Raw genomic sequence first — 16,214 nt, forward strand, 5'->3', positions numbered from 1 at the left:
ATTGACGTTTATGCCGATTAAACGGCTAATCGGACCATCGAAGAATTCGGTTAAGATGAATTCAATTATTAAATTTCAAACGAGTCTGCGGATCGGATTACCAAATTGATTACCGCTCGCTATTGGTCTCCTGTCACAGGCATTTCGGTTACTCACTCAGTTTTTATCGATTAGCGGTAATGGGTTTTAATCGAGAATCGGTATATGTACATAGCTCGAGATAATCGGTTTACGTTTCAGTCATGCGACACGTCCAAATGCGAATGTTCATCACCGCTTTCGTACTGCAGGGATTTCGGATTACTTGCGTTTCGTTGCACGTATCAATGTTGATTTAATAAAAACAGCGTCGTTTCAGCTATGATAAGTGGCTGCATGTCATACGGATCTATTAAATTCACCATTGATCGCGATATTTCCATCTCCGATTCTCCAACAATTCATACATTTGTGGTTAGTGTTTGTGAAACAATTTGTACATCCGGGGTGGGTTGTAGAAGATTCTTCAGCTTCTTCGTATGCTGTTAAAAACACTCATAAAATTCATTCAATTTCAGTACATAAGATCGTAGTAAAATTGTACATTTATATCATAGTGCGCTGGAAAGATTACGGATCACCTGCATTTCGTTGCACGTTTCAGCATTGATTTAATTAAACCATTGTTTCGATTATGACAAGTGGCAGCCTGTCATATCGATCAATTAAATTCACCATTTACTGCGATATTTCCATCTCCGTTTCTCCGTCAATTCGTGCGTTTGCGGTTTGTGCCATACATCCGGGGTGGGTTGTAAAAGAACAAAGGCAAACGAGATCCGCCCTCCTTCAACCAAGGGATAATTTAAGAAACCCAATACGTTTGCTGGGCGCAGAACTTATTCGTCAAACTTCAAAGGCCAGGAACTTGAAAGAACGCGGACGATTTTTATTAGACGCCGCTGGCGACGTAATAAAAAATAATAATAATAAACCGCAATAAGTCCGTACGATAAGTCCAATCGAGTAATTGTTACGTACGGGTGTTCGATCGTGGTAAATAGTTCGGGAAGTGGAAAATTGTGCGGATCCATTAAAGAAAGAATTAAATGCAGAGAGAGCAGAATTAAATGCAGAGAGGAGAAACTTTTCAGGCAGAATGGATGACGACATTTGTAAGTATACATACCTATAAAAGGAAAAAGAAAAGTAAGACGTCTCATGTTCGCATTTATCCCGCACTTCATGCCAGGGCTCTCGAAAACAAAGAAAGCATTGTCTTACCTACTTTAATTAATGATCGGCAAGAAAAGTTTGACAATCTCTGAGGCAGCAACTAGTAAATCGTAAAAGGGCCGGTTGTAATTTTCGTTTTTCATATTTCCTACCGGTCTTTTCTACGACGAGTTGCTAGACAAATGCTCTAATTACGTTAATAGGAAGCTGTCTGTTCACTTTTGTCGTAGTGGGTTGCACTTAGGTGTTAAGAAGCATAGTGCTCCCTCCGGCTCGGCTGTAATGGGCAAAATATGTATGAAGGGATTTATCTAATCCCAGGCGTAATCGCCTTTAATTACATCATATTAAGCCTTTACGGAATAATTCCTGTCCTTGCATAAAATGTTACGCGGAAAGAGACGTAGCAATTTACACGTTCATTGAGATAGTAAATTTCCAAGCATTCGTTACGATAATTAACTACATGAATTAAGGGGTAATTTTACTTTATAAATTTGAAAATATCGAAATATCGATTTTTTCAATTCCCTTTTTCAAAATTGTTGCCGAGGTTTGGGCGATACCGACGCACACACAGATTAACAATATTTTTTTTTTTTAAGTCCTAATGCCACCTATAGAAAATCGGCACAAACTTTTCGGGCAACCCAATATTATTAAAATCTCTTGGATTATTTAAAAGTAGCTTAATAAACGCAACAAGATTTACGTCACTTTATGACATATTTACTAAGACAAAAATCTTTAAAAATCGCGTCATTTTTATGTAATCAAAGGAGAATACCCTCTTAAATGGCGTGGATCTGAATTATCAATTAGCTTCTTCTAACAAGAGTTCAAGTATCGCGCACAGAAATGCATTTAACTTTTGGTCACATTTATGGCGCAATTTGACAATGGTTGGGTTGAAATCGTGTAAATCCTCTTCAGGAATTTGAATTCGAATGATATATCATGCCCTGGGCGCTTCGATTGCAAGCTTGCGGATACCCTATGGGAACTGACATTATCATCAATTAGGCCAATATATAACATCGCGAACACGAGGATATTACTAGGTTGTTGACATCGGTGCCATTGTTAACAAGGCAGATTGCACTGTGGGAATATATTAATATCAATATAAAGGACATCAACTCTCGTTAGACTTTTGCATTCATTATGGTAGACGAGTGCCGCATCTAGACGGAAATTCTCAATTCATACGTCAAGTTTTTCATCTGATTATAAATTACATTCAACGCGTGACATGACTACACTTCCTTGTGCCCGGAGAAAGAAGTGTCATTGAACCAAAGAAAAATTCCTTTGAATGGTACCAAAGAAATATTTTGTAAGAAAAGATAAATATGCTTGAATCAAATATATATTTGTTCAACTGTATAACAAAGAGAAAATAAGTTTCGATCAAACATATTTGTTTTCAATGAAACAAATGGTTTTCGCCGGGTACCTTGGCATAAGAGGTCTCACGTAAAACAAGATATGTGTACTTTTTGCAACACGCGCGTACAAAGAGTTCGAACGGTACAGAGGCAGTCCGTTAAGGCGAACGAGAATGACGTAAAGAAAGAGGACCCTGATGAACTCGAAGATTAAGCGAGCTATATTTTAAGCCAGCGAATTTGCAAGAAAGATCCCCAGGTTCGATTCAAACTTCTCAACGGAGAGTGGCTCTCTCTTTGTAATTCGTTTATTTTCTTCGGTAATTCCAGAGTCCCTCCCTTCCCAACGTCGGGGGTACTTAGGCGGTGAAATATAGATCACGGGACACCAGATATACCCCCATGAAGTATGTAATGAAGGAAGTTTTATGAAGCCCTCCGTGGAATCTATGCGAAATTCATTTCGCACCTTCAAGTTTTTAATGCGAGTTTAATTTACGGCCTCGGCGGGGATCCATTTACAAATACCATCTTCCCGGTCCACCTTCCCTGTAAGGCAACGGGCATCACGCCGGTAAGTAGCGGTGTCACTTTCGGCACACGGCTCTTTGGGCCCAGGAGAGGCCCACGTACCTAGCCGGAGGATACTTCCTGTGCTTTCTGTTCTCCTGATCACCTGTACCTCCGTGGGCCTTACGATCCTCTCTCTGGTTCCCCCTCTTCGCCAACCCGAGACGGGCCCATTTCCCTGGTCGCTCTTTGTAAGGCCCGCCGCCCGACTTTCCTTTGCGAGCATTCGGTCGGCCATGCCCGGCCACGTCGCACGGTGTCCTGGTCGAAGGGGTATTCACTCCGGAAATCGTGGATTTTAATCTTCAAAATCATGTGGAAATTGTTCGAAATCGCGAGTACTGTCACAATATTAGGCCGAACGTCCCTTGTTACCGAAACGCGTTGTTGTTTATCATATGAAATCAAAGGCAATTGGCTCTCAAAGAAGATCATGGATTTTAATGCTTGAAATCATGTGGAAATCAATGGGAAACCGCAAACATAAATCACCTTATGTACTAAGAGCGTATGAATTTCATGAACACTTATAACATTATACGGAGGATTCGAATCGATGCCTATACATGAGGAAGACCGAGTCGAAATAGCGGACCAATCTGTCGATTCGGGGTCAAGAATTTGATCACCCGTACTGCAAGAATACCTGGTGGAAGAGAAACTGAATTACCGAATTTCATGCCACCGGGGCTGCTAGGAGCCTTGTCATCCCAGGTGACTGGCACCTGACTTGACGAACAGAAAATCTCGTTTAAACGTCTATTACTATAAGTCCCAGTTCTATCCTTACCAACTTCCATTTGCAATTTTCGCAAAATCGTGGTTCTTCGAGGAAAGCTCTCTTGCCTCGATTTCAACGTCCTGTTAGGCAGACTGCCCATCAATGACAATGGAACATTTTTTTAACTGGCAGGAGATAAAACTCTATAATTAATATTTCTTAATAACATTTATTACTCTTTAACTCGAACTTCGAAGTACATCGAAAAGATACGTTATTTAAACAGAGAAACCTAAAATATATAAATAAAAAGATTGACGTTCTCATGAATTCCCGATATTCTTGGTAACGTACGGTACGTTTCACAGTTACCTTCTCCAATTTGATGTCATCGAGAATTTTCGAACTCTAAACATCCTGTATTTAGAGGTCCAATCTTTCCTCGCGCGGGGCCCGGGCCCGGCGACGCGTTTGCCGGGCGCCTCGCGAGGTGTCGCCGCGGTCGGCGGAGAGAGGGACGGGCCCCGCGGCGCGCGGTTGCCGGCTCGCGGCGCGGCGCGCGGTTGCCGGTCCGCGGCGCGGCGCGCGGGGCCAGGGTAGTCGTCCGTCGCGCGTTGCCGTGAGAGGATCTTTTCCGTCCTCTCCGTGTTTTGCACCCTGCTCCTTTTCCTGCCGCTGGCACGGTTCCTCGCCGACCCTGAGATCACCATGGAGGTGCGTGCCCGTCATTGATTCGTGAATCCTATCGCGCAGGAGATATCCCGAGTATTTCCGAGTGGTGTCTTAGAGTGCGCCTCTCCGCATCGTGTCCACGGACATACGTAGAGCGTTCCGCGCGCGTCGCTCTCGTGCGGCCCGTCGGAGGACTCGCCGGCGCGGATCAACAAGTGTCCTGGGAGTGGCCGGCGCGTTTCTCCGCGACGCCGGGGAGCCGGGGCGCGGGCATGCGAGCGGCGGGATTCTAACCTCGAAATCGCCCGGACCCCGCGACGCCACGAGCCTCGTTGGCGCACCGCCGCCCATGTGAGTCGCGGCCTTGGACACCCGGAGGATCGCCGAGCCGCGTCGAGCCCGCTTCAAGATGGACGTCGTCTACATTGGTGCGTAACGGCCCTGTCACGTTGCCGAGAGATTAGCGCGGAATCGGTTTACTCTTCCCGCGTAGCGGCGGATCGGCTCGATCCGTCGTCGATCGCGCTCGAGGAAAATGTTATTCCCTACCTTTCCGTTCATCGACCCTGGGACCCGATTCTCCAGTTTGTATGGATTTTTATTTTTTTCCGCGGACGAATGAATTCCCACGAAAAATTTCACATTGTTGCGATGTTGATCGATACTTGAGAGCCGTATACGTAACTGTCGATTTTGCGGGCCAATGTTGATAGGATGGACTCGAGAATAGGGTCCTGCTGGGACGCATTTTTTTCCCGTATGGTAAATTTGAAATTGTTGCGAAGTCGCGTCATTGGTCGACACTTGAAAGTCATATATGAAACTGTCAATTTCGCGCGCGAAAGTTGATGAAATGAACTCCAGAATTGAGGCCTTGGTCTCTGTTCTTTATGGATGGTGCCTTAAAAAATATCGGATGTCGAATGTCGTTTGTTACGTTAGTCGGATGGTCTAGCCATTCACGGGCTAAAAATAGATCACGTGCCTTGTCGTTTGAGATCCCGTCGACTCGTGATAAATAAAATCCATTGTTGCTTCTCTCCCTCCGCGGTCTGTTTTCACGGCTCGCGTTGTGAACCTTTATGTCTTGCGGTGGCCCTTCGAGGAAAATAAATGCTTTCTCGTGGGCATGTTAATCCTGCGTTTTTACGCGCCACGTACGTCGACATACGGCGAGTAATGCGCACACGTGCTATCCCGATGACGTCGTTAAAACACGTGAAAACGGTTTCACGGACGTTGGACTTCGACGACGAAAACGGAGCGAATCGGAGTTGAAAAAATCCACGGGTTTAAGCTTTTTTCTTTTTGTTTCGAGAATACATTTTTTTTACAAATTAATTTATTTGGGTGAAATAATTATTCTTCGTATTAACGGAATGGTACCATTCAAAGATATATTTCTTTTGTTCGATGAATTTTTTTATTCTGCATAGCCTGAAGACTCGCTCGAAATTTCAATTTTTTGTTAACTGTGGAAGTAGGCTCAAAACGGGTAGACGTTATCATTTTTATTTGTTGGTAGTTAAACAAATGAAATGTGTCCTGGAAGGAAGATCAGGACACTCGTTAGGCCTAAACAAAGCAATTGTCACATAGCTTGCTACCGACGATTGCAGTTAATCTCGGTTTAATCCTCGGTTACATTGAGTCGTGTGTTTATTTTGACATACGGTCAGGTAATTAATGATTTAATCGATGGTGGAACGGGCCTCTTAGTGTTTTAAGAATTTCTACAGAAAATAATCCAGGGTAGAAAAATGGGAAAATACTTATTGCAACTTGATATAATTTAATTAAGTGGGCGTTGAACCTAGTTATTACCCTACTTTTTCTAACTTGATTCAAGTCCGTCAGTTTAATGTTTGAGTCCGATTTTATTAATCCCATTGGTTCAAATTCTCGTAATAGACTGTAAATCGTCACGTTACATGTACGAGGTAAAAATTGTCGATTCGGGTTTCGGCATGCCCTCCCTAATTACGAGCTCTCGTTGCTTCAGCTATTGTATATTCCTCTTTATCGTAGTGTCAACGAACAGTAGGCAATGGGGCTACGTGCATTCGGTACATGCCCTATCTTATCGGGAATATTTACTTGCGATCTACGCGCGGTGTAGTGCTTAAACACGTACGTGTCGTAGGTGCCGGGCGAATCCATTACCGTGGTGACGATAATGAAATATGACCTTTCTGCATATACCGAGAAGAGAGAGCTGGTAAATTGAAAAATGTCACGCTGCTAAAATGAATTTCTGCTAACGTAACGCAATTTATTCTCAAATTCACTGTAAATTGGTAGCTAGAATTATTATTATTTTTTTTTCATAGGTGAGCATTGTTACAGACTTTTCTACGAGTTTTGTAGCAACGGTGACAATGTTTGTGGTATAGCTTTTTTATCCGTCAGATATGAATTAGTTTTACGCGGGCAAGAAAGGCATAGAAAAATGCCTCGCCGGGAGGTAATGCGGTAATAAAGGGTTAAGACTAGGAACGACAGGATTCCGTCCAGACGAAGGAACGTCGAGCATGTCCGCCTGCAATTAAAGGAATCGTGCCGGACTGTCCGGTTAGGCGACAAGTATTCAATTCAAGTGCACAAGTGTGCTCCCACCCCTACGTAGGTGTGACGTGCCGTTGACCCGATCATTGCGTACATACGTATATACATATATACATGTACAAGTTTCTGGGCGTATAATGGAACCCATTGTCCACCGCATTTTCCAGATTCCTGGCATGGGCAACGCGACCACATGCGTTGAAACGCGAAAGGGAAATATTACCAAGGCGGGAGTCTCCTTGCGCGAATAATTGCGATAAAAATCCTAAATCAGGTGCCGCTAAGAAACATTGAGAAGAGCAGGTGCTGGACTGACTTGAATGTTTTGATTAAATTGAAAATCGAGGTGGAGTGAAACTCCCCTCGAATCGGTCGACTCGATTAAGACACTCTTCCTTCTCTCTTCCCGGAAAGTTTGCGCGGTCTTCGTGTCAAGGGCGTTAAAATGGGATTTGCAATTTTTTTCCAAGATCAGGAAGACGGCTGGAGCCAAATCGCGCCATTATCGACAGTCTCGGAGACTGCCTAGAGCCACGAGAAAATCTATCAAATCGCGGCCCTTGATTTATACGACACCGTTCAGGTGCAACGTGTATTTATGGGGGGCCGTTTGCCGGATAAAATTCCAGCTTCGTCCATTGAATAATGCCGCATTAATCTCGGGGTAACCCTGCGTGATAAGTAGCCGCTAAGAAAGGGGGCATTTATTGGCTCCTTCGGCCCCGACGAGGCCCCCTTGTTGCGACTATCGAAAACTTTAAACGAGTAACCAAAGGTTTATCGCAATGCCAACGGGATGTAATCCGCCGTCCTTATTTCAGCGGATAAAATCCGTACGCTTTAGATTTTTTTTTTCATTTTTTTTTTTTATATAAGTTTAACAGATTATTTTATGTCCGCTGAGATACGACGGGGCCGTAAATATCGTTCGGCGATCCCGGCGAGGACATTGGCGACTTCTGCAGGAGCCGAGGAAGGGAGGAAAGGAGGAAAGTGGGTGATTGTAATTTACGGTCGTGTCTCTCGGCGACGTTGCGGCACTTGCCGACTTCGTTAACCCGCCGACACGCATCTGTCCGACCGCGCGTATTTCTCCGCTCGGATCACTCTCGATTCGGTCCGACTCGACGATGGAGGACGACCTCCTGGAAGAGAATACCCGCCGTGGGGAAATATTCGCAACACCTAAGAATAAAAGATAATAACTCGGGGCGTCTTCGCGTTGGAGACGCAACTTCCAAACGAAAGAGAATCGTTAGTAATTATTCTTAATTGTTCGTTCACGAAGTTCGAATCGACTGGTTCGAGGCGGGTTTCGCTTATATATATATATATAAAAATTTCAAAATATTTATAACACTTTTCTTCAAACTGGGTGTACCGAGTCATTTGAAACTTCACCGCGAGATTTCTAAGGAAGAACGTGATGCTCGTGAAATATCATTTTTCGAAAAAAAAAATTTGTATTTATCTCGGACACGAGCCAAGAGACATTTTTTTGTCAAAAAATGAAATTTCACGAACATCGCTTTCTTCCTTAGGGCCTCCATAATTCCGTGTTAGAGTTTGAAATAATTCGGTGCACCTAGTTTGGAGAAAAGTCTGATCAATATTTTCAGGTTTTTATATATATATATATATATACACATACATAGAATGACCCTTTCATGTCACCTTCAGCTCGAGAACGGTCCATTCTCTCCCTGGTCCCGCTTTTCGCCTCGAGAAGAATCTAACCGGAGTTCGAGATTCGTCGTTTTCCGCACGAGGACGCGGAAACCCTTTTCCGGGAACACGCACGGCGCCACCCTGGGAACATCTGGAAGGAATTCCTTGACCCCGGGTCCTGGCGAATTCCTAAATTCCTGGGGATTTCCGCGTACCTATTCAGCGAACGGCCCTTCTCCGTCCGATGTCCGATAGCTCCCCAGGAGTGCTGCAAGCTCTCGAAACTGTAAACCGAATATCGAGCCGTCGGGTTTCCGTTACTGCATCCGGCCCGGGGTGGAAGAGGAGGCTGCCACCCGGAGCAATTTGTCGGTCAAGAGCAGCATCGCCGTGGCAACAAATTCGGACGGATGCCCGGAGCGTTTTGGGAAAGAGAGCCAAATCTCGGGAGAGATTTCGATCCCGCCGTTTAACGTGGAATTTCAACCTGGAAATCTCTCATTTTTTAGTAGAATAACGAGAGCCACCGAGCGCTTTGTATGTACGAGAGGCACCGAGGTCAGATGTACCGTGGGGAAATTGCGACAAACGTTATAAATTTTATCTTTAAAATCTTGGGAAAACGTATCGAGACAGTGGAAGTTTTCCGATGGCGGAATGCGTCTTATGGTAATTTCATATTCGTTGGAGCCAGCGGTCGGTTGTTATCAACATTTTTCGTGTAACGATGGTCTTGGTCTTGCATTTGTTTGTCGCTGCTTCTCACGTGATCCGAAATGTCTCTTCGACTGCTCGAACGTCCGAATTTACGGCGATACCTTGTGAACCACGTCTGGAGTGAATTTCCCGATTTCTCGCATGAAGCCTCGCCCTGCCGAGGCCCCATTGAACGAATGGTCCCTTACTTGCAACGGCTCGCAGCTTGCGGCCACATCGACGAGGTCTTTCTCGGGAACGTGACCCCGGTACGAATCGCCGTCCGGCGAAATTAATTCGAGGTTCGAGGAAAAGGTTATATAGGGCGGGCTGGTTTAAAGTTCGCAACTCCGTGCCCGCGGTCCTCAATGGGGCCTCCCCGTCTCCTTCGGGAAACGGGTCGCCGCGGAATGCAGATTTACGATCCGTCCACCTTCGGGGAGTCGCGGATTACGTGCGAGGACTAATTGGACCTTCCACCTAATTCGGGGTGGGGCGAGATCTAGGGCGCACGCTTCCGGCAGGGTGGACATGGTAAAAAGCCCCGGGGCGAGGAGCCAAGAGATCCTGGGGCAAGAAGTCCTGGGAAGGTCCGGAATTAGAACTCTCGTCCTACCGCGAACCTCTAATTGTCTAGGTCGAATGGAAGTAGCGTCATTTTATACAGGCTCTACAAAGCGGAACGTAATTTCGTTATGCCGAGCATGAGTTCACGATAAGTTCTCTTAATTGAGGAGTAAATGTCCCTTTCGTGTCATCTTAAGGGCACAAATAAATAAAACAGCTATGTGAAAAGTGAAGTACGCTCGGAAGAGGTCCAGCTTAGGTCGGGTGGGCTCGAAATAGGGATGGGATTCGATCTCAATTTTTAGGGCGAATGGTCGTCCTCTGTCCTCCTCAATCGGGGTGCAGGTCGAGCGACTCGGATGCAATGTTTCCGAAAACTTTGACATCTTGTCGTGTCAGCCCTCTCGGGCGATTCTCCCGTGTCTCGAAGTTCCGAATCGGAAGGGCGACGTCGAATCGACGCGTCATCGATGGCGTCTGAAAACTTTGCGTCTCCGTTGTTCCTCCCATAGACATAGTATAGACCGAGCATCTAATGTTGCCACTCTGTCCGTGCAATAGAAACAGAGTTGGCAAAGTCTCACCCATTTCGTTTAAAATCCGCGGTTTTTTCCCGATTTTTTTTTCCAGTAAATAAAGTACATTACATAAAACCCCCTCGGTTTTACCCAGGGTTTTAACCCGTTGAAACCATCTTATAAAATCCACCAGGATTTATTCCAATTTAGAATTTATTCCAATATCATGTGCACCCTGCATCTACACATGCGCTCCTCTCACATCCAAAGAAATTAAATTAAATCCTAACCTATCTACGGGGTAGGTAGCATTAAAACATATTTTCGTTCCTGCGCATCCTCGGGATAAAGCAACGGAAAGAACCCGGTTTAAAATTGGTCTAAGCCAGGTTTTGCCCACTGTTTTTTTTAGGCAACGATTTAGCCGGTTAAACCAGCAAATATGGTTTAAACCGGTTAAAACCTATGGGCTGGGCTTTTCGTAAAAAACCGGATTTATGCCTACCCTGAATAGAAAGAGAAGCATGTCAGGGCCACTCTCTTTCTCTCTCTACTTTTTTTTCCGATTGGTCACCTCATTCGCTCTGACCAACTAGAAATGAGTAGAGAGGGAAAGCGGCACTGACGCGTTTCTGTCTCTTTTTATTACGTGGACAGAGGGGCAACATTAAATGCTCAGTCCATCCTACGTGTCTATGGTTCCTCCTCCTCGACCCGGGATTTCTCCCGCACGTCGAGGAGTGGCTCTTCGAGATTCCGGAGAATATAAAAGTAGTTTTCGCCTCGACGATGGGGCGATCCTCTTTCATCCCCCGACGGGGCGCGGCGTTTTGTCCGACCGGAACATGGCCGGTGGAAGAGGGAGAAAGACGCGGGTCCTTCCAGCTGTGTGTAATCGCTGTTGAAAAACCTGCATCGCGGATTTCCATGGGAAATGCGGGGCTAGAGTTTACGGGACACCTTCCATTGTCTCAGGATAAAATGCGAAACGCACCTCGGACAATTCCAAGTGACGAGAACTGCAGATAAGCCGAAGAGCTGGGCATTTTTCTCGGTTCCTGAACAGGGTTGATAACAAATTTCTAAAAAAAAAAAAGATAATGGACAGTTGATTCTTTTGTAGATCGCGATTATAATCACGATTTTTTTAAAACATTGCCATCATTCAAGTGAACGTTTAAGAGGTTAGGTTACATTGGTATTACTAAAAAATGTGTACACTGAGAGAAAAAGAGATGATAAACTGAACAATTTCAACCTGTTAACGGCATTTTTGTTAAAAGAGCGCAATTGATAGTTTGAATTACTACAAATTCGGAGCTGTAATTATTTTTTAACAGTTGAGCATAGTACTGGCTTTTGTACCAATTTCATAGGTAGAGTAACAATGTTTATAGTACAGGTTTTTATCATTTTGGAATGGCCAGGTTACCTTTTAAATATTGTCAACTCTCATTGCACGATGTTTTTATTAATTCAACTAGATATTTTTATCAGTGCACGAGTCGAGAACGCCCAAACCGTGATCCGATAATTCCCACGTGCGTAGTATCATCTGGAGATGTAAAAAAGGTTTTCTTTTCCAAATCAGGCTCGCTGAATGCCAAAATCCGGTGTCGAATGACCACCTTAAATCGGGCGGTTAATTCTAATCCCTCGTTAAGTACTCCTTGGTTAAGAATTTTAACCCGAATGTTTTTGCAACCGGCCTTTGGACCTTACTATAGATTTCTACTCCGCGTTTCTCCCAGATTCCTTCTCGCGGCATCTTCGACTTGCAATTTTACCTGATCGTAAGACTTTATTGCCGGGATTGAATCTGAAACCGGCCGATTTTCAACCTCGCCCGAGTGCACCGGAATTCCTTTCTTTGCGTTGCACCACGATCTTGTAAGTGAAAACCGGGAAACACTTTCCCGCTCCTTCCTTGCACGGGACGTTGCAATCGCTGTTCCCAAGTCGAAAATTCTTATTTCATTTAAGCATCGCGAACGCACGTGAGGATTTGGAGTATACAACGAGAATTTCTTTTTTTAATTATCTGCCCAGGGCCCATTTGATTCCATCCCGAGAAAATATGACATTTCTACACGAGCTGTGAAGTAGGCGCGGATCTCTAAAAAGTATACGACAGGGAGAAAAATAAAAGTATTAAAGTTACAGAAGCCTGCCTGTTGGAAATTGTTGTTGACGGTTAAAAACTGTCCTGTTAACCAATCGATCCTGTTAATTTTACTTTCTTGCATGTACTGTTAACGGGACGTCTGTTATTTCATAATACAACGAGATAAATGAACTCCGAGGTTCTTAGTGAACTAAATGAGAGGGGGATTTCTGTTGTCAAAGTAAATGATAAAAGTAGAGAGTTTACGGGTTTATCCGAGCTTGGTGATTTCAACTCGTAGGCGCGTCCAGAAATAGAAAAATGGCGCATAAATTGAGGGGATGATTCCTCGGCGCGATCCTGCCGCCAATCGACTACTTTCCGTTGCCTTTTCTCGTCGGCACCCTCGAAATTTATTCGCTGTCCCGGATCAAAGAGCCACCCTTAATTGACCGGCTCCTCGCCGGGGCTGCTCATTGACTTTCTAAGCGATTCGGTAATTAGGTGCTCCTCGGTGCGGAGGTTCGATCAAAAGAAAGGTCCGAATTTGTTTGTCGAACCTCGAGTCACGTGGAGACCTCTCGTCCTGATTTTTCTCGATTTCTGGGGACGTTCATTACACTTCCCTTCCTACCGAACACTCTATGACTGTTACACGTCACCGAGATAACATAATATACAGTGGAATCTGGATTATCTGGGATAATGACCGTATAACTAAAATCACGGGTAATGCAAATGCAAATGCGATGCACTCACGTGTGTTCGAATTTGTCCGTCACATTCCTAATAAAACATCTATTTAATTACATATCTTCTCTGGATGAAAAATCGAGATTATTAGAAATTACATAACATCAACAGATACGTTTACGAAAATTGTGTTAATATTAAATTATAAACATGAGGGTAAATAGTAATTAACCACAAGAAAAGCGTTTTATTTTTCGAATCGAGCCCCTTTCATTACTTGCGAATTTACATAGGACCAGTTTTCATTGCTTGAAGTTGTTCATTAAACATTTTGTGATTAATAAATGTGTAATGTACATGATGTACAGTGCATACCGGGAATGAAGTAGGGCACGTGAGTCAAGATGGAGAATCGATGGCCTTATCGGGTCAGGCTTTTGTCAAACGTGAGACGATTGCCGATCGATATCGAGCTCGGCTTGGGGATGGTCGATCGATCTCGGCGGAAGCAATGGATCGTGTCTCGCGAAACTGCGATTGATCGACTTCGATTAGCCTCACCGGCGTCGCCATTAGTTATAATTTGTTCGGTCGAACTGGTCGAATCTCCCGATGATAAATTGCGATCACTGTGCGGCTCTCGTGCCTGCAGGGGATTAAGTTTAATCCTTATCCGATCTAATGATTAACACCTCGCATATATATAGCAAGGCATATGCACCCTGCGAAAAAAATGTCATCGAACCAGAGAAATATATCTTTGGGTGCATATCACGTGCAGTTCATATTTGAGTGTTTACGTTTGCCGAGGCAAGTGATATTGTTTATTGTGACTGAATTATTTTTTGCGAGTATATACGGACGCGCCGATACCGATACACTGTATATATATAGCAAGGCATATGCACCCTGCGAAAAAAATGTCATCGAACTAGAAAAATATATCTTTGGGTGCATATCACGTGCAGTTCATATTTGAGTGTTTACGTTTGCCGAGGCAAGTGATATTGTTTATTGTGACTGAATTATTTTTTCCTGCGAGTATGTACGGACACGCCGATACCGATACACTGTGCAGAAATGTCCACGCGTGTTGTTCCTTATTTTATGCACGCGGCACGCCTGTAAAAAAATTTCCCACCATGGGATCCGCCCGTACGATAAATATTCGACGACTCCTCCAGGAGTTGCGCTTTTCGATCGACTCGTAGTGACGATTTGTACCGAGGAAACGTGCCGAGTCTGCAAGAGGAGGCTGCAGCGTATTCGAAGAACGAATGATCTCGTCCTCGGAGTATTTCAATGCTATCTCCGCATCCGTCTTGTCGCATTTCGAATTACGTCCCGAGAGCATCCGACGCGCTTTTATCGGTTGCACTTTCTTATACCGCGTTCGCAATTTCCGGGGTGCATCTCCCGTAGACGGAATAAGAGGACATTTGCCCTCTTAAGGTGATATGAAAGTGTTGTGACGTGTACATACCGAAAAGTCGAAATATTGATAAAACTTTACTCCACCCTGGGTGCACCGAATTATCTGAAACTTTAACACGTGATTGTGGAGGCTCTAAGGAAGAACGCGCTGCCCGTGAAATTTCTTTTTTTTTTGGTTCTTGTCCGAGATAAATGGACAATTTTTTTTTTAAAAATCCCAAGTTTTACTTGCACGTGGGTACGAGCCATAAGAATACAAATGTCCTTTGGTGTACATTGAAAATTATTGCGTACCGATGTAGACCGTCAAGTCGGATTGGCAATTTTAAGGCAACGTTGTAGATTTAAACTGTATGAAATTTCGAAGCGGTGCGGACGTGGAACACGCGGAGTACTTGGGAGATGATCCTGGAGTAGGGAGCGAATTCCTCTCATCAGCTCGTTTGCGCGAATTTATCGTAAGTCCGGCTTAAACGATTCGCTTGGAGCGCGAACGAGTCGAGTCGTTTGACCTCTCGTCTCGAGCTACGAGGACGTCATCGCCGAGGCGACACGATGATATCGAGCAACAAGCCTAATCGTCCTCATATTGTCCTCAAGAGCCGGCGCTTTGAACGATAAAGTCGGACCGGAGCAACCGTATCTTCGAGGATGGGCAAAACTACCAGGGGGGAGGCGCCAATCGATCGAGTTCGATCAAAATCTGGCACTGTCCAAAAGATTAGAAAAATTCCAACATTTTATAAGGGCTTAGTCGAATTATAAATTTCATTTCTCTTAACCAGTTAGCTGGGGTTGACCTATCTGAAACGTGCGTTTTCATGAATTTTTAACATTTCTAAGCGAATAACTTCATACGTCGCGTTAAAATCTCGTGAAATTAAGAGAGGGAAATTAATACACTTATGTACTGAATTTAAATATTATTATAAAGTATACGGATGAAGCGTTCTAAAATTAGTATACCATGTCGGGACGAAGATTCCAGAAAAGTGTTACGAAATTATAATATTTTTTAAGCGGAACTTCTTATGGGATGGCAGTAATCTGCACGTTTGCACGATTCGGAACGTGAATCGCTTCTTTTTTTCTTTTTTCGTTTTCTTTGCAGTATGTCTATGCTGAAGTTTCCAACGATTCGGTGCATCCAGTTTTGAGAAAAGCTTTATAAATATTTCGACGTTTTATAAACCTAGAATGATTTTTTCGTATCAACTTATGGGCGTTGGTACGGATTAGTAAATGCAGTTTCTACGCGGTAACTTCTCCTTAAAACACGGCTAATCGATTCGGGGAAGGTTTCACGATGATTAGGCGATAACGATCGGAAATCACGATACTCCGACGCGATCGATACGCGTTCGGCGTTGCATGTGCATCGAGTCCTTGCAACTGCAGCCGAG

At 44.3% G+C, this 16,214-nt stretch overlaps 1 protein-coding gene across 5 annotated transcripts in view; it reads left to right on the forward strand.

The window, feature by feature from the left end:
• The first annotated feature begins 4,512 nt into the window (after nt 1-4,512).
• LOC105700682 (dystrophin, isoforms A/C/F/G/H) overlaps nt 4,513-16,214 on the forward strand; it is a 404,586-nt gene continuing 392,884 nt past the window's right edge. For all 5 annotated transcript variants that reach the window (XM_012426757.2, XM_023432800.1, XM_023432803.1 and 2 more), the window contains exon 1: nt 4,513-4,994. In XM_012426757.2, coding sequence (XP_012282180.1) covers nt 4,976-4,994 — 19 coding nt within the window. In that variant the 5' untranslated portion in view covers nt 4,513-4,975. The remainder of the gene's footprint in view (nt 4,995-16,214) is intronic.

The sequence above is a fragment of the Orussus abietinus genome, unplaced genomic scaffold (genome assembly GCF_000612105.2).
Source record: "Orussus abietinus isolate OABI.00-Male unplaced genomic scaffold, Oabi_2.0 scaffold49, whole genome shotgun sequence".
Classification (NCBI taxonomy): domain Eukaryota; kingdom Metazoa; phylum Arthropoda; class Insecta; order Hymenoptera; family Orussidae; genus Orussus; species Orussus abietinus.